This window comes from Primulina tabacum, chromosome 17 (assembly GCF_025594145.1).
Source record: "Primulina tabacum isolate GXHZ01 chromosome 17, ASM2559414v2, whole genome shotgun sequence".
Lineage (NCBI taxonomy): Eukaryota > Viridiplantae > Streptophyta > Magnoliopsida > Lamiales > Gesneriaceae > Primulina > Primulina tabacum.
Genome location: NC_134566.1, coordinates 23,007,714 through 23,027,714, shown reverse-complemented (window position 1 = coordinate 23,027,714; position 20,001 = coordinate 23,007,714). Strand labels below are relative to the sequence as shown.

General features: G+C 36.6%; 2 protein-coding genes across 2 annotated transcripts; both read left to right on the top strand.

Annotated features, from left to right (window-relative positions):
• The first annotated feature begins 456 nt into the window (after positions 1-456).
• LOC142530582 (uncharacterized) lies at positions 457-1,110 on the top strand. The gene has a single exon (XM_075636410.1). It carries the CDS (start codon positions 457-459, stop codon positions 1,108-1,110), a length of 654 nt encoding a protein of 217 aa, XP_075492525.1.
• Positions 1,111-1,571: 461 nt separating this feature from the next.
• Positions 1,572-2,144, top strand: LOC142530581 (uncharacterized). The gene has a single exon (XM_075636409.1). It carries the CDS (start codon positions 1,572-1,574, stop codon positions 2,142-2,144), a length of 573 nt encoding a protein of 190 aa, XP_075492524.1.
• Positions 2,145-20,001: the final 17,857 nt, after the last annotated feature.

Below are 20,001 nucleotides of genomic sequence, written 5' to 3'. Positions count from 1 at the left end.
GAATTTGATTTTTCACAACTACCGACAGATCCTGGACTTAGGACTCCAATTTGTGAATATAATGTTAATATTAGGGATCAAGTTCGAAGGGCATATTTGCAAAAAAGTCCATGTCAACCTTCAGGCTATGAATTTCCAAAAAGAAAATTTGGAGTAAGCCAATGTAGACGGTTCAATCCTTCATGGTTTAATGAATTTGGTGATTGGTTGGAGTATAGTATAGAAAAAGATGCCACATATTGTTTGTATTGTTATCTCTTCAAGGCAACTAAGGGAAAACAAGCGGGAGGGGAGGCTTTTGTTAATGAAGGATTCACAAATTGGAAGTGTAAAGATAAGTTAAAAATTCATGTTGGCCAGCATAACAGCGAACATCATAAATCTCGAATGATTTGTGAAACTTTGATGAATCAAGATGAGCACATTCAATCAGTTTTGCACAAACAGTCATACCAAATGCGGAATGATTATCGTATCCGTCTCAATGCTTCAATTGATTGTATTAGAGTTTTGTTGCGACAAGGGCATTCATTTCGAGGTCACGATGAAACTGAAAGTTCTCTTAATCCAGGTAACTTTCTTATCCAATTGGAATTTTTAGGTGATCATAATAAAGAGATTAATGATGTGATATTGAAAAATGCTCCTAAAAATTGCAAATTGACATCACCTGATATTCAGAAGGACATAGTGAGTGCTTGTGCCACTGAAACGATTAATGTTATTATCAGAGATGTTGGTGATTCCTTGTTCTCTATTTTAGTTGATGAATCTCGTGATGTGTCAACAAAGGAGCAAATGTCAGTTGTTATCCGTTATGTGGATAGTAGTGGACATGTAAATGAATGTTTTATCGGGATTGAACATCTTACCAATACTACATCACTCTCACTTAAAGCTGCTATTGATAAGACGTTTTCTAGACATAATTTGAGCATGTCTAAGTTTAGAGGACAAGGTTTTGATGGAGCAAGTAATATGCAGGGTAAATTTAATGGTTTAAAAGCACTCATTTTAAAGGAGAACCCATGTGCATTTTACATACATTGTTTTGCCCATCAGCTTCAACTAGCTCTTATAGCTGTGACCAAGAAATCTTCCGATTTCTAATTTCTTTCGTGTTGTTGGTGATCTGTTAAATGTTGTTGGAGCATCTTGCAAACGTTCTGATCTTCTTCGGGAGAAACATTCAGATTTTATTGTCGAGGCATTGGAGAGGGGTGAGATTTCAAGTGGCTGGGGACTTAATCAAGAAACTACCCTTCAACGTGCTGGGGATACACGTTGGGGGTCACATTACAATTCTTTGATAAGCTTGATTTCCATGTTCTCTGCTGTCATTGATGTGCTTGAAATAATTTCAGAAGATGATTCCAGTTCTCCTGATCAAAAAACTGAAGCATTTAATTTATTGGAGTCAATACTTTTATTTGATTTTGCATTCAATCTACACTTGATGAAACATATCTTAGGAATTTCGAGTGAATTGTCGACAGCATTGCAAAAAAAAAGATCAGGATATTGTGAATGCAATGGATTTGGAACAAATATGCAAACACCGACTCCAAAAAATGAGAGATGATGGTTGGGATTCATTTTTAGAAAAGGTTCACCGGTTTTGTGAGCAACATTACATTGATGTTCTCAAAATGGAAGATATGTTCACACGTTGGACACCACGTGGTCGTCCCCATCGTAATCCACCAAAAGTGACAAATTTGCATCATTATCGTGTGGATTTATTCTATGGTGTTATCGACATGCAACTTCAAGAGTTAAATGATCGTTTCTCAGAGGCAGGTACAGAGCTACTTCTTTGTGTAGCTTGTTTGTGTCCACAAAACTTGTTTTATGCTTTTGACAATAAAAAATTGATGCAACTAGCTGAATTTTATCCACAAGATTTTTCAAGATTCGATCTCCTCACACTTGATCAACTTGAAACTTATATATGTGATATGCGTTCTAACAAAGCATTTCAAGGATTGAAAGGACTTGGTGATCTTTCAGAAAAGTTAGTTATGTCAAAGAAAAATATGGTGTACCCATTGGTTTATAAGCTTTTGACATTGGCATTAATTCTACTGGCTGCAACGGCGACAGTAGAGAATTTTGAAAGACAGGTTGCGCAATCGAATGAATGATGATTGGATGAATGATAATCTCATTGTCTATGTAGAGAAAGATATATTTCTGACCGTTGATAATGAATCTATTGTACAATGGTTTCAAAATATGAAGATTTGAAAAGAACAATTGTAAGGTAGTTATTTTGTGATGTTTTATGATTAAAAGATTTTTTTTATTATTAATTATAGCATATCATAGCCTACACCGAATCCTTATTCTAGCTCCGCCCCTGCTTGCATGCGCGGCCCTATAGGCGTGCGATCACCCTTGCCCTCGACTCCCTCATTGTGTAACCTGTCTAAGACCTTGGTTCAACCCTCCTAAGACCCCTGGACGTGCCCTTATCAGCAGCTAGCAGCCGCATGCCTTAGGAAACCCTAGCCGAAGAGTCCAAGCCCCTAAGGAGTATTTTCGTTCATCCACGAAGCCTTCATGTCTAGCCCTTGTGCCAACTTCTAAGTGGCTCCTAAACTCTCTGAAATTAATATCTTTTGGTGTCCCTACCATGGTAGCCCCTTTACGTATCCTTAACATGAGTTTTTGAATCATAAAACAGGAGTTATATGCATGTATGCCCATAAAAACGAAAATAAAACTTGTGCTACACATTTTTCATTCAAAGTTTAATCAAACAAACATAATATGGTGTGAAATATGTTTGAAAGAAAGTTAAGACGTGCCTTTGCGTTTATTATGCAAGAAAAACGGTTTGGCGATGCGAGGGACGTTGGTGGAGAGACAGGGGATGCACCTTGCTGATTTTTCTTCAAGCTTTTCATGAGTTTCCTTCCAAATTTTGTGTGTGTGCGTGTGGTTTGCAGCTAATAGAGTCCTAGTATGTTTTGGGAGGATTGGAACGTGAGTGTTGAAGGTTTGGGTATGGTTTAGGGCCTTTTATTTTAATTAAAACTCATTATACAAGCTTAGGCTCATTAACATAGTATAATAGGCCCATTAAGCCTGTTAGTTAATATTTAAAATATTTTGTTTAAGAAAGTTTGTGAAACGAGTTTTCAAAAAGTCCTTATTTTTCTAGAAATTTGATTACCGGTTTAAAATACGTCTCGACGTATAAAAACACCCAAAAGTTGTCATTTTCAAAAATACCACTTAAAATATACCATACATTAAAAAATTAAAATAATTATTTAATAAAAATAATTTTTTCCTTATATGATCCCCGATCTCCGCTCCTTGATCGCATCTCGAGTAACCTTTAAAACACATTTTTATGCATTCTAGTTGAAAACCATATTTTAAATAAGTAAACATTCCTACCACATTTAATAAATCCAATTAAAACAATTTATTTAAAATACATAAAAAATTTGATAATCTTGCATGCATGTGGTTCACGTGAACCTTCAAATTTTCTGGACGTTACAATAATATAATGCAAATATTTTAAAACAAATGAAAATTTTGAAAATTAAAACAAGTAAATTTACCTAAATTCATAATACATAACTTATAAATTAATATATTCTGATACAATTAATCAATCAAATAGTTTACATTTTTTTCCTACACAAACAATGTTCAGTCCCACAATCATCACATGGCTTTGGGACTCGTTTGCTTTTATGTACCGGTCGTGGGACTTCAAGTTCTTCTTCTTCATTAACATTCAGTCCAAAGTTGAAACCCACAATAAACTTTGGGGGGAACCAAGGTTGACGATTGAGGATGAGAATATCCCATGTATGAAATGGGTGAGATGTTATAATTCGGGCATATTTCCTCATTCTAATGGCGATGTTCGTCAATTAAGAGTTCCGTAAAAGAAAGTTCGTAAGCCTGCTATGGATTTTGAAATTCATGATTCGTGTATGAAATACCTAACCCAGAATGTATACTAAAAGAAAACCTATGTGTCCATTCAATATACGAGGAAGACATAGAATGTTGATCATGTGGAGTTCGAAATACATAATGTTCATGCGAAATACCCTCTCCTGAAAGTTAATATGTTGTTGAATAAGAACATAAATGTGAATATACACAAAAACTTTAATAAAAAATGTGTACCATGTTAGGTGTGAGGCCACACAGGAGTCATGGGAGATTGTGTAGTCGTACTTTGTCGCCAGTCAGGGGTCGAGAAGGATGGTTCATTATCTACATCATCCTCTCTCTATATTTGCCTTCTATTTGCAGACCTTGCATGATGATGATGTTGCTTGAGTGTTCTGAAGGACATTTCATACAGCAAGTCACCGGTCTGGATAGTATTTTTAACAAATTCGGCTAACGCTTCATGCGGTTGATCGTCAACAGAAAGTTTTCTAAACAATTCCTTAAAATTGATGCCTCATATCTCTAAAATAAAAAGAAAAACTTATCAAACAAATGAATAATAAATTATAATATTATAATGCAAAGTGTTGGAAATAAATGTTTAACAAGCACTTACCACAACACGCATGAAATATGGATTACAAAGCTTATAACCATAATCCATTTGTTAACGCTAAACAGGAGATATGAAACATTGATATATAGAATCATATCATATCTCATAATCATATTTCATGCTGAAGTTTCCAACCTATTCACAACCAACAATCAAATTATGACGATTTTTCCACACATCCACCATTAATATATGATATTTGACCCAATCGTAATTTTTATGCCCCCGCCCTGAGCATTCATGTAACTAATCTCCATCAAGTGCTGGTATCGGAATGTTTTGTGACATTCCAAATTTCCAAATATCTCGATTTGGGTGATGCATCTCCACAATGTGAAAACATATCAGTGGGAACACACTTCGCCAAAGAGTGAGATGTCTATATTATAAGGGAAATGATAAAACATCCACAACTTCGAGGTCGTATACAAGCCATTTAAACTACAATTAATGAACAAAATGAATCATGTATAGAATTGAAAATATCTGATATATTTCAAAATTTATATCTTATACAATGTAAACACCTGAAAATATATCATCTTGTCAAGTACATCACAAATGCTTTGCACAGAGTATGTAGGTGTATGTGTCCAAGTGAATACATGTCTCCATATGCATGTATATTAAATTCGTAAAACTTTAAAATAAAGACGACTTTATCAATTTTATATCATATGTTTCAATTATTACCTTGCTCTGTATGGTGGAATTGGAAGAATATAATCCCCGCTGTTTTGATTTTCAGGTCGCACAATTAGGTTATATCTTAAGCACTCAGGACATAGAGAAGATGTGGGTCCTTGGCTCCTGATCTTTATTACAATGTAATTTGATTAGGGTTAATTAATTACAGAGGAAAACGAGTGAAAATTTTTCTTTAGAATGAGCCCAAAATGTGACAACTATAATTATGATGCTAAAAATAGTATATAATAAAGTCTCATCTAAACATATCACATCATAAAATATGCCCAAACATAATCAAAATCAACTACATACAACAACTCATATCCTTGGGACATGCCCTAGTATATGGATACATATATACACTGGGATAGAACACTCAACCTCAACTCAGATGTGACTCCCTCCATAAGTACCCTCTCCGGTCTCTTGATAACTTGGAGTACCTGCCATTGTCCACACACAAAAACAACAACATCCCCCCTTGGGGGTGAGCACAAGCTCTGTATGTAACAACCATAATATATACAACATGTATCTACACAATGATATATGATATGCAATGCATGCATGTCGTGGGGATATCAGGTCAAATGCCCATCCGTTCTGAACATGTATAGAACCAATCGAATCGTTATCAAATCAATGCTCGAGCTGGCACATCGGCTTCAATCAAGTATAAGGGAAGATCGTATGACAGCGTCGGCAAAGCGCCATCAAATCCCAAATCTCAATCAATCAATCATAGGAGCCACAAATGACTATGTTTTAAGGGCCACATAATGCCAAACATAGCATTGTGCTCACAAACCCCAGAATCAAATCCAATGATATAAAGATATCCAAGGATCATAACTCAACGTACATTTCATGTATCGATGTATGAATAAAATGATGTGTGTTAACAAAAAGTTTTAGTTTATTCATTGATATACCAATCATAAATGTCATGTATGCCACATCAACTCAACAAATAAGTCATATAGACACATATTCTCAATCAAATCAATCAAACATATATCATCTGACATGGATACCTGTCGTATGTTACTCGATCGCAACATACATCAATTCATCATCGCCAATCAATGTAGCTTTAAGATTTCATTACAGAAAATCTATCTACATAATCAACATATTCATTTCAATCAATAATTCATTTAAAATCAACAAGTCAAGTTCCAAAAATTCTTTGAAACTTTGAAAATTCGTATCAAATTGAAAGCATAACATAATTCAATTCTGAATTTGAAAAGTAGTTCTTATCGGTGATTCTATCGCATATATTGAAATCAACTTCAAATACATGCTATTTCAGTGATTCAAGAGATAAAAGTTCTGAAACGTGAAGAAAATTACCTCAAAAGAACGCTCTCGACGCGAGGATTCTGAATATATAGTTTGTTTCACATTTTGACAACGTTTCGAAGTAGATTCGTACGCGTAAAACTTGAATCCTCGTTTTTCTCCCTCGAAGCTTCAAAAGTTGCGGTGAAAGTCATTCTTATCACCATTGAATATTGGTGTGCGCGCTGGGGCACAAGAGAAATGGCGCCCTAGAGCACCGAGTTCTGCCCGAAGCGATTTTATCGTGCCGTGCTGGGGCGGTCATGAAGTGGCGCCCTAGCGCACCATGCTCTGTCCAAAATCTGCTTTAATGTCGCTCTGGGGCGGAAATGAAGTGGCGACCTAGCGCGCCAGGTTCTGTCCACAAGCCTTGATAATGCTGCACTGGGGCGCACAGGAAGTAGCGCCCTAGCGCGCCATGTTCTGTCTGGAACGCTAGGTTTCAAATTAGCAATAGTGGTAAACATGAAAGTTGTATATTTATGTCTTGGCTTCCATTTGCCACTAACCTCACTCAATTTGGATATTGGACTCGAAAGTTATGCTCGTTTTCCCAAAATGTGTCAGTGTAGGAACTTCATTGCACCCGATACATTTCAAAATGATTTTGCCCCTATTTCCAAATGGATTTGGACAAAACTCAAAACATGAAAGTTTTAGTACTATATATTAGCTTTCTAATAAAATTGGCTTCATTTCATTTAGACTAATACTCATATGATTATGCTAAAAACCATAACATGTGTCACTTATATACTTCATTCACTTAATAACATTACAATGTCATAAATTATTAATAATTAACATATGATTTATGGTAATACAATACGAGATCCTTACATAAGACATTCTAGACCATGCTCAAATCTACAAAACAATTGAGTTTAATAAATGTATACCACAGAAGAGTATATATTCAAATAAAATATTATAATAAATATACTCCAAAATGTATAAAGGACCTGCAATTTTTTGTTATCCTGATCCAGATGCGAAACACAACTCGTGATATAAATATACAAGCACAACGCTTACCCAACTATAAATACGAACCTTATGCATATCTTGCAGAAAACTTAAGTACAAAAGTTTGAGCACACAACCTTCAGAATTGGGTAGCATACAACCACCAATAACTAACAGCACAACACATCGGGAGTATTGTGTCACTTATATGTCTATATTGTTTACATCAATTACTGTTTGTATACAATGTAAATATAAAGTAGTCATTTTAAAGTATTGGATCTGAAATCTGTCTGAAGTAGCACAAAACCTAACCAACAATAACAATAAACATGTCATATAGTAAACTTGCAGGATACATTAGTCCTGATGATAGGGTCACCGTCAACATTAAACCCACAAATTAACAAAATATCTTATAGTGTGATTGTTGCCTCGCCAACTCAAAGGTGGAAAGTATTAGGTTCTCAGTGCCTTGTTTTCACAAGAGTAGTTATCAAATGGTTATCATAGACACAATCACCACAACAGAAGATGCCATAAAAGCTCATTCATTTAAACATTACCGAACTTGATGGTGTAATATATCATTTTTCCATAATTCTCGAATTAAATTATCTGATCGACACACTCTCAGGGTGTTATCCAAGTTATTAAGTGTAATAAAACCAGATATATGTGTTTATTGCTCATAAAACATATTAGCATCAAAAGGTCAAACATGTAAAGACATCATATAATTAATAACAAGAATAATATATTATTATGTATCAAAATTTTGTCTTAAAAAATAATTACAACAATAATTATCAAAATAATTATAATACACAAACATTACCTATGAGTAAAACAATTTTAAAAAATTTAAAAATAATAAATACATTAAAAATAATATATTCACAATCTACGAGTTTTGGAAATAAAAATTTATTTTAATAATTAAAATTTATATACATACCTCGATTGAAATTTTTATAATGAAATTTTACTTGCATGAAAAAATCAATAAACAAGTATTGAAAATATAAATAAATCAAATTAAAGAGTTAGCTTCAGTTAGTTTGACAGTATAAAATAAAATCGAATAAAGTAATTGTTTTTATCTGTTAATATAAATAATAATTTGACTATCTACCCAAACAATAATACCAATAACAAACATATTATAATTTTAAGATATACACATACTAATAAATATTTGATCACATAACAACATAATTTTTGTAATAGATATTGTTGTCACACTCTTTCAAAGGAATCGACTTTATTTTTAATTTATTTTTAATCAAGTCACCACTTTACACTCTATGACTTAGTCAAGTTTTCTGTATATATTAACTACAGTAATATTAGATTAATTTAATTGTTAAATGTAAATTCGAATTTTTTTTACTACTTAATCAAGTCTGTATTATTGTAACATATAATTATACAAGAATTATAAAAACTAATAATAACAAAAAAATCAAATATAAAATTACTGTAACTTATAATTATACCATGAATAAGGGAGAATGTATTTTTCAAAAATATTTAAGAATCAAGTTAAAAAATGCGACTATTTATTTTTTTTAAAAAAAAACTATGTGGCTTGCAATTTTTTTAAATAGTATTTTAAATTGAATTTGGAAAAAAAAATACATATAAAAACACATTATGTCTAAAATTTTTATTATCATAATATGTAATTATACAATAATTATAAAATAGTAATAATAACAGATAAAATTTATATAATATTAATTTTCATACCATTTCCTAAAAAAATAAAGATAATGATAATTTTATCATAATAAATGGTTTTGCAATACCTTTACAAAAATAATAATAACTAAAAAAGACATGCATGTAATAATTAAAAGTGAAAAAAAAAAAAATTAACCTAACGTATAAAAAATATTCTAACATAAATAATAATTTAATTTATAAATTTAATATTTTACATGCATAATTATATTAGTATACATACTTTCTATTGATGTTGGAACCAAAATTTCCCTGCAAAAACACAAAAAATTTCAAATTAATTAAAAATTGCAATGAAATGATGAAACAAATTAATTCAAATTTACGGGAATTTACGAGTAAAGAGTTGAATAAAGAGGAAATGATGAAAAAATATAATGCATAATCTTCGATTTATAGAGGAAAAAAGTGATGCACATGAGTTTAATAATGTCCCCGAATAATTATTTAGGCGGTAGCTTTGTAGCCTTTGACCCATTCTGCACGTTCCTCGGTCAGAGTGACCGAGACGTACAACTTTATTTATTTATAATTAAAGTAGGCGTGGCTTGCACAATTTTATCACGCCTACAAGGTTAGCGTGATAATTTAGTTTCATAAACCCTTTCATTTTTATTTTATTTTACTAAATTATTAGAATAATTACCACAAACATTGATAAAGTCCAAACGGATTAAAAATCCATCTATAGACTTGTTTTTAAATCCTTAATAGTATAATTAAATATATGTTCAGTTTTTGTCATACCGTAACTTTTCTTACAGTCATTGATTTTTTTAAAAAAAATTTCTGAACTCCTTGGGCTCACAATTATTTTTCATATGAAAATAGATGCAAAATATTGAAAATTTGGAACATGTATATAATATTGAGGAACAAATTGTGTAGAACCCAAAAAATCAGATTACGTATAAGCCATGCATAATTGCTATTATTTAAATTAAAAATGATTTATATATATATATATATGAAGTGTTTAATTCATGTTAAAATTTGTTAAGTCACGACTATTTATTTTAATCGCAGAAGTTTAGTTTTATCTTTTCGGATAAATACGCGAGGCCGAACTGGAGTTTGGAGAAGTGAGATGAGATTAATAATAAGAAAATATCCCTAAATTTAATTTAAGCCAAGGAATAATTTATTTTAATTATAAAGAATGTTTTTAAGATTTATTAAATTAATTGGAGTTAAGTTATTAAATAAGTTCTTTTATGTTCAATATTTAATTAAAGCCTAAATTAAAAGGTGTAACCAATTGGGATAAAATTAATCTAGGCCTAACATATTCAAGAAATTATAACCTAACATTTTAATAATTAATTTTAAGACCAAGCCATGCCATGCAAGAAACTTTTATCCTAATTTAATTGATTAAATCACTAAAATATATAATGGGTGTTTAAAACCTTAAGGATTTAAAATACAAGATTCAATCAACAATTTACCTTACTAAGTAGTAACAAATTTCGGCCACCCCATAGAGCAACTCACATATGTTTGGCAACTCTCCATTCTAGTCACCCTTCAATGGCCCTTCATGGTATATTAATTCCCCCACCTTTAAACCACCAATAATTAGTAATTCAAGCACCATTATGCACCTAATTTCCCCTCAAACCACTAATGTAGCCTACCAATCCCACACATTTCGTTCAACAAGAAAGGGAAAGAAGCAATTGATTGCCATTCAAACTCCTCACTAATAACTCCCATCTAAATGCCTTGCAAGACTCATTTATCACCCCTAGTAGCCTTCACCTTCATTACCTATCACTCCTACACCCTTACCTTCGAAATTTTCAGAGAACAGCAGCTAAGAATCGTGAGTTAGCAGCAGGAAATAAGAAAGAAAAATACAACTCCGACTCCGCCGCGCCGTGTTCGTCGTATTGCTTTGTTTTATTCAAAACAAATTTTCCAGGCATGTATATATTGTTATTTTCTCTTCAATCAAGTCCTATAGATATTTTTAAACCATTATATGTTCATGATTCACGACACAACACAAAATTTACAGCAACTTTGCAAAAATCTGTGCAGGCCTTCTCGGCCTTTTTGTTCTATGCTTCACGGTTGGGGTGTTTTGTTGATTTCAGGATGTTGCTTCGGTTCCAGGCACTCAAGGCTGCATCTAGGCATGAATATGAGTGTGTTAGGATATTGTTGGTTCATCGATTCAAGTCCATGCACTCGGGTTAAAGACTTGACATCAAACTTTCCCACAGTTGCAAGTTGAGTCACGATTTTGTTGTTTGGTTAGCTAAGGTGAATGTTCGAATCTTGGTTAGCCCAAGGCATGTAACCATGGTTAGAACCCTCCCTTAGAATGTCTAGGACGTGACCAAAAAAGCCTTTCAAGACTTGTTTCACGGATACATCAAAATTTTAAAACAACAATACAAGTGCCCCTCGGTTTCGTTTCTGGTTTGTGTGAGTGAACTTTCGGTTTTGAGGTGTTTTGGTGGATTGTGGTTGGCTTCTAGCCCATAGCCATGGTTCCCACAATGCCTCATCATGTCTAGATTGAACCATGGTCGATCATATGGCCACTGGAACGACACAAGACAGAACAACACTTCGACACACCACACTACACAGAATTTGGTGCTCACGGTTGGAGCTGTGGGTTGTCCTAGGTATTTGCTTGAGTTGTGGTTGGCCAAGTGCCCTTAGCCATGGTTCAAGCCACGCCTTAGGATGTTGGTGAGGGACTCTGGTCGGTGGTTCAGGCACAATGGCCATTAGTTCCCTAAAATAACTAGCAAATGCACAGCTGTTGCCACCGTGCTTTTGAGAGCAGCAATGTTTTGGTTCAGGGGTCTTGTTCGAGTTCTTGGTTGGCTTTTAGCCTATGGCCTTGGACTGGACAGTACCCCAATGAGTTATGAAGGTAATTTTTTTGGTCGTTCGTGATTTGGTTGAGTTTAGAGGTCGTACGAGAATTTACGGTGCAATGTGCCAAAGTGACTCTCGAAAGAGCGTTTCATGATTTTGGCCTCCATTCACTATTTTTCGTGTATTGCAGTTCTTATGGATATTATTTCATTATGTTAAGTGTATTTTAATCATGGCTAAACGATGGTTCAATGTTGGTTCGGGTTGGTAAGAAGCCATGGTTGGAAATTAGGTTGTTGGTCTCGTTTGTCTCGTTTTTGGTTCGGATATGAAGTTTTTGTCAAGTTGAGATTAATTGCATGTGTCTCATGTTAGGATTAGGTCGCATCAAGTCTGGGAACGATCCAAATCACCCGGTAAAAACATGGTTATAATTATATTACGTGCATAAAATATAAAATGTTTATTTTGAGATATATGCGATATGTCTTGTGGCCACCTCACGCTTATGGGATCTCTTCACCCGATGACTAACGACCGGTTTACGATTATGTATGGGTAGGGACATCCAGTCCAAGGGCTGTGGTGATCTCTACCGCCCAATATACTGTGGTTTAGTCTGATCAGACGTTCATGTTATGTTACGGGCCACTTGCGTTGAAACATTATCTCTACCAGAAAAATCTCGATATGGTATTTTATGACAGAGCTCTATCGAGCAAATCTTATACGTACAATTTTCAGATATGCACGTATTTATATTTACCCATGACACGATTTTTACATTACGCTTTACGACACGATATTTTACGTTGCATACGATTTTATGATTTATTTACTTGCTATTCACGATATATGCATATTGAATCTTTTGACTCACTAGACTTGATTGTTGTAGGTACGGATAAGGCCGAGACCGAGGGCGGAGACCAGTGAGCTAGCTTGGATCAGCAGTAGTAGGAACCCGAAGACCTCATGTTTCAGTTTATGCACTTTTTATACTCAAACTTAGTTTTTAATATGTTGGATTATTTTTAGTTGTTGTTTCGAAATAAAATATTTACTTCCGCTGTTATTTTAAAGTTAAAACTATTTACGGATTTATTTTATGAATGAGACAATTTATTTATTTATTTAAAGAGAAAAATTTTAAAAATTCCGCGAAATATGAATACGAATTACGGGCCTTTACAGTTGGTATCAGAGCCTATGTTCTTTTAAAGGGTTGTACTACTACTAATCTCGAGAAGCTCATGAAGTCACGTCTTCGGTCTGTAAGTTTTACGTTTACGCATTTCGTTTAAAGCATGAAATATTTTAACAGCATGTTTTCATGAAATATTTTATATTAAGATTATGATTTTGCAGTATTTATTTAAATTTAAAGAAATAATAGAATTATGCATGTTGGTTATGTGTGGGTTATGCATGGAACAGTATGCCTCCTAGACGCATTAATGATCGCACGAGAGATGAGGAGCATCGTCATGAGGACGGTGAGGATCATAGGCAGGAGATAGATTTACCGCCATCCCCTACACCGGACATGAACGCCCAGGTGTTAGCTGGGATGACTCAGTTCTTCGCACAGTTTGCGGGGAACAATGCTGTGGTAGCCAGGCAGACGGGGCCTGAGGCCATTTGTGAGCGGTTCATGAAGATGAGGCCGAAGGAATTCTCAGGGACGACAGATCCTTTGGTTGCCGAGGGCTGGATTAAGTCCCTTGAGGTTATCTTCGTATTCATGGGGCTTGGAGATGAGGATAGGGTTTATTGTGCAATCTATATGTTTGGAGGAGATGCACGACTGTGGTGGGAAGGAGCATCTGTAGCCTTGAATTTGGCCACTCTGAGCTGGACGCGCTTTACAGAGATATTCTACTCTAAATATTTTACTGACGAGGTGCGTTTCAGGTTGATGAGGGAGTTTATGACCCTGAGGCAGGGAGACATGACTGTTACGGAGTTTAACCGTAAGTTTGAGAGGGGTTGCCATTTTGTACCACTGATTGCAAATGATGCTGGAGCCAAGTTGAGGCATTTTATGGATGGTCTACGGCCGATCTTGTGCCGTGATGTTAGGGTGGCTGGCCCTACTACCTATGATGTCGCTGTCTCCAGAGCTCTAGCTGTAGAGCAGGATCAGAATGATATTGAGAGCGATCGCCATGGTAAGCGACATCAGAGTAAGAAGCCTTTCCAAGGCTCATCCAAGAGCAGAGGAAAGCAACAGCACGGACGTGTAGTCCCGAGGTCCTCGGAGTATCCAGTCTGTGCCAAGTGCACACGCCGCCATATTGGAGTTTGTAGGTATGGTTCGGGAAAGTGCTACAAGTGTGGTAGTCCTGACCACTTACTGAAGAATTGCCCTCAGGGGAGTCTGCCTACCCAAGGCAGAGTTTAACTCTCCACGCAGCGGAGACAAACCCGGATACGATGCTCTTGACAGGGAGAATTTTTATAGCTGGTGCAGCTACAAATGCCTTGATAGATTCAGGGCTACTCATTCGTTCATTTCGGAGACCTTTGTAAAATTTCTCAAAGTCAAGACCATTGGGCTAGATATAGCATATTCGATAGTACTGCCTTCTGGAGAGGAGCTGACAGCTACTAATGTGGTCCGAGACATAGACCTCGAACTTCATGGTAATCTTGTTTATGCGGATCTTATCGTATTGCCAATGCAAGAATTTGATATCATTCTGGGTATGGACTGGCTATTAAGGAACATAGTTTTGATTGACTTCCAGCGGAGATATGTTCTAGTCCGACCGCTTGGGAGAGAACAGTTCTTATTCGAGCCAGAAAGGTACTTTCCTTTACCGCGAATTATATCTTGTGTCGAGGCTAGGAAGCTCATGAGTAGAGGGTGCCGAGCGTTTTTAGTGACTTTTGTATCTGTTCCCGAGACACCCAGTCAATCAGCCTCCGATGTCCCAATTGTCAGAGACTTTCTAGACGTTTTTCCTGATGACGTCTCTGGTATGCCATCTGTGTGAGAGGTGGAGTTCTCTATTGAGCTTATGCCAGGTACCGCACCGATCTCAAAAGCACCGTACCGATTAGCACCGACAGAGATGGCAGAACTCAAGAAGCAAATTCAGGAACTTCTTGACAAGGAATTCATTCGCCCGAGTTTTTCTCCATGGGACGCGCCAGTCTTATTTGTGAAGAAGAAGGATGGTTCGATGAGACTCTTCATTGATTACCGAGAATTGAACAGAGTTACAGTGAAGAACAGATACCCACTTACGAGGATTGAAGATTTATTTGATCAGTTGCAGGAAGCCTCAGTATTCTCAAAAATTAATCTGCGTTCTGGTTATCATCAGTTGAGGGTGAAAGACGCCGATATTCTCAAGACTGCTTTTCGGACTCGTTATGGACACTTCGAGTTCCTTGTGATGCCATTCGGTTTGGCGAATGTGCCAGCAATCTTCATGGATCTCATGAATCGCGTATTTCAGCCGTATCTTGATCAGTTTGTGATAGTATTCATAGATGATATTCTAGTCTACTCAAAGAATCAAGAGGTTCACAGCAGACATCTGACCGCAGTTTTGCAGACCTTGCAGAAGCACAAGCTGTTCGCAAAGTTCATTAAGTGCGAGTTTTGGTTAGAGAAGGTGGCGTTCTTAGGCCTCGTCATTTCTAGCAGCGGTATTGAGGTAGACCCGGCAAAAGTTGCACCAGTTAGAGATTGGGTGGTGCCGCAAAATGCCTCAGAGATCCGTAGTTTCCTTGGACTAGCAGGATACTCTAGGAAGTTTATTCAGGGATTCTCCTCTATCGCAGTTCCACTCACGTCGTTGACCAAGAAGAATGCTAAGTACGTGTGGAGCGATGAGTGTCAGAAGAGCTTCGATTCTTTGAAGCAAGCTCTTATTTCAGCGCCAGTATTGGCCGTGCCGTCAGGGCTCGGAGATTTTGTTTTGTATACCGATGCTTCGAAGCTCGGTTTAGGTGAAGTGTTGATGCAGCATGGGAAGGTGATAGCTTATGCTTCTCGTCAGTTAAAAATCCATTAGAAGAATTACCCTACCCACGATCTAGAGTTGGCAGACGTAGTATTTGCCTTGAAGATTTGGAGACATTATTTGTACGGAGAGAAGTGCCAGATCTTTACCGACCATAAGAGCCTCAAGTACTTATTTACGCAGAAAGAGTTGAATATGCGTCAGAGGCGTTGGTTGGAGCTAGTGAAGGACTATGACTGTGACATTAGCTACCACCCTGGCAAAGCTAATGTAGTTGCGGATGCGTTGAGCAGGAAAGTCGCAGTGATGACACATTTGGTGGTTCTGAGACCTCTTCAGTTTGAGATGCAGAGGTTTAATTTAGAGACATACCCTCGAGGTAGAGTTCCTCGTCTATCTACTTTAACGATTCATTCTACTCTTCTAGACCGTATTCGCAGTGGACAGCTAGCAGACGAGCAATTGGCAAAGTGGAGGCAGAGAGATGAGGCCAAGGGCAGTATCTTGTATACAGTTAGCGACGGTATTGTGAGATATCGAGACAGAATGTGGGTTCCTAGCAGCGATTCTATTCGAGCGGATATTTTATCTGAGGCCCATATGTCGCCATACTCTATTCATCCTGGGAATACGAAGATGTACAAAGATCTGCAGTTGTTGTATTGGTGGCCCGGGATGAAGAAGGATATCAGACGTTTTGTATCCGAGTGTCTGACGTGTTAGCTAGTGAAAGCGGAACATCAGAGACCCAGTAGGTATGCTCAAGCCTCTTCCTATTCCCGAGTGGAAGTGGGAGAATATTACCATGGACTTCGTTTTCGGCTTGCCGAAGTCAGTCAGAGGGTCAAATGCTATCTGGGTGATTGTTGATCGTCTTACCAAATCAGCGCACTTCTTGCCTATTAAGACGACTTTCACCATGATTCAGTATGCAGAGTTGTATATCCGAGAGATAGTCAGACTTCATGGTATTCCCGTTTCATAGTGTCTGACCGAGATCCTAGATTCACTTCCTCATTTTGGAAGAGTTTGTATTCAGTTATGGGTACGAAGTTGTTGTTTAGCACAGCCTTCCACCCCCAGACGGATGGTCAGTCAGAGCGAGTTATCCAGATTCTGGAGGATCTTCTCCGTGCATGTGTCATCGATTGCTCAGGGAGTTGGGAGTCGAAGTTGCCATTAGTGGAATTCACCTATAACAACAGTTTTCAGCCGTCTATAGGTATGGCTCCATATGAAGCATTGTACGGTCGTAAGTGTAGATCGCCTATTCATTGGGATGAAGTAGGGGAGAGATCAGAATTGGGTCTGGAGAAAATTCAGCAGACTGCCGATATAGTAGTCAAGATCTGTGATAGGATGAGGACTGCTCAGAGTCGACATAAGAGTTATGCAGATCAGAGGAGGAGAGATCTAGAGTTTGCCGTTGGCGACCATGTTTTCGTGAAGATAGCACCTATGAAAGGTGTAATGCGATTCGGGAAGAAAAGAAAGCTCGGTCCGAGATTCATCGGACCATTTGAGATCCTCGACAGGTTTGGGACGTTAGCTTATCGTGTTGCTCTTCCGCCGAATCTGGTCGGAGTACACAACGTGTTTCACGTCTCTATGTTGAGGAAGTACATGGAGAATCCTTTGCATGTCTTGAACTTCGAACCATTGCAGCTCACTCCAAACCTGTCTTATGAAGAAAGACCAGTGCAAATCTTAGACAGACAGGAGAAAAGCTTCGGAACAAACTGGTGAAGCAAGTGGAGGTCAAATGGCTTAACCATTCGGAGGAAGAAGCTACGTGGGAATCTGAGCCAGAAATAAAGAGTCGATATCCCGAGTTATTCGGTAAGTTTTAATTTCGCGGACGAAATTTCTTTTAAGGGGGAGAGAGTTGTAGAACCCGAAAAATCAGATTACGTATAAGCCATGCATAATTGCTATTATTTAAATTAAAAATGATTTATATATATATATATATATATATATATATATGTATGTATGAAGTGTTTAATTCATTTTAAAATTTGTTAGGTCACAACTATTTATTTTAATCGCAGAAGTTTAGTTTTATCTTTTCAGATAAATACGCGAGGCCGGACTGGAGTTTGGAGAAGTGAGATGAGATTAATAATAAGAAAATATCCCTAAATGTAATTTAAGCCAAGGAATAATTTATTTTAATGATAAAGAATGTTTTTAAGATTTATTAAATTAATTTGAGTTAAGTTATTAAATAAGTTCTTTTATGTCCAATATTTAATTAAAGCCTAAATTAAAAGGAGTAACCAATTGGGATAAAATTAATCTAGGCCTAACATATTCAAGAAATTATAACATAACATTTTAATAATTAATTTTAAGACCAAGCCATGGCATGCAAGAAACTTTTATCCTAATTTAATTGATTAAGTCACTAAAATATATAATGGGTGTTTAAAACCTTAAGGATTTAAAATACAAGATTCAATCAACAATTTACCTTACTAAGTAGTAACAAATTTCGGCCACCCCATAGATCAACTCACATATGTTTGGCAACTCTCCATTCTAGTCACCCTTCAATGGCCCTTCATGATATATTAATTCCCCCACCTTTAAATCACCAATAATTAGTAATTCAAGACTTGGTTCACGGATACATCAAAATTTTAAAACAACAATACAAGTGCCCCTCGGTTTCGTTTCTGGTTTGTGTGAGTGAACTTTCAGTTTTGAGGTGTTTTGGTGAATTGTGGTTGGCTTCTAGCCCATAGCCATGGTTCACACAATGCCTCATCAAGTCTAGATCGAACCATGGTCGATCATATGGCCACTGGAACAACACAAGACAGCACAACACTTCGACACACCACACTACACAGAATTTGGTGTTCTCGGTTTAAGCTGTGGGTTGTCCTAGGTATTTGCTTGAGTTCTGGTTGGCCAAGTGCCCTTAGTCATGGTTCAAGCCACGCCTTAGGATGTTGGTAAGGGACTCTGGTCGGTGGTTCAGGCACAATGGCCATTAGTTCCCTAAAATAACTAGCAAATGCATAGCTGCTGCCACCGTGCTTTTGACAGCAGCATTGTTTCGGTTCAGGGGTCTTGTTTGATTTCTTGTTTGGCTTTTAGCCTATGGCCTTGGACTGGACAGTATCCCAATGAGTTATGAAGGTCATGTTTTTGGCCGTTCGTGATTTGGTTGAGTTTAGAGGCCGTACGAGAATTTACGGTGCAATGTGTCAAAGTGACTTTCGAAAGAGCGTTTCATGATTTTGGCCTCATTCACTATTTTTCGTGTATTGCAGTTCTTATGGATATTATTTCATTATGTTAAGTGTATTTTAATCATGGCTAAACGATGGTTCAATGTTTGTTCGGGTTGGTACAAAGCCATGGTTGTAAATTAGGTTGTTGGTCTCGTTTGTCTCGTTTTTGGTTCGGATATGAAGTTTTTGTCAAGTGTCTCATGTTAGGATTAGGTCGCAGTAAGCCTGGATACGATCCAACTCACCCGGTAAAAACTCACCCGGTAAAAACATGGTTATAATTATATTACGTGCATAAAATATAAAATGTTTATTTTGAGATATATGCGATATGTCTTGTGGCCACCTCACGCTTATGGGATCTCTTCACCCGATGACTTACGACCGGTTTACGATTATGTATGGGTACGGACATCCAGTCCAAGGGCTGTGGTGATCTCTACCTCCCAATATACTGTGGTTTAGTCTGATCAGACGTTCATGTTATGTTACAGGCCACTTGCGTTGAAACATTATCTCTGCCAGAACAACTTGATATGGTATTTTATGACAGAACTCTATCGAGCAAATCTTTTACGTACGATTTTCAAATATGCACGTATTTATATTTACCCATGACACGATTTTTACGTTACGCTTTACGACACGATATTTT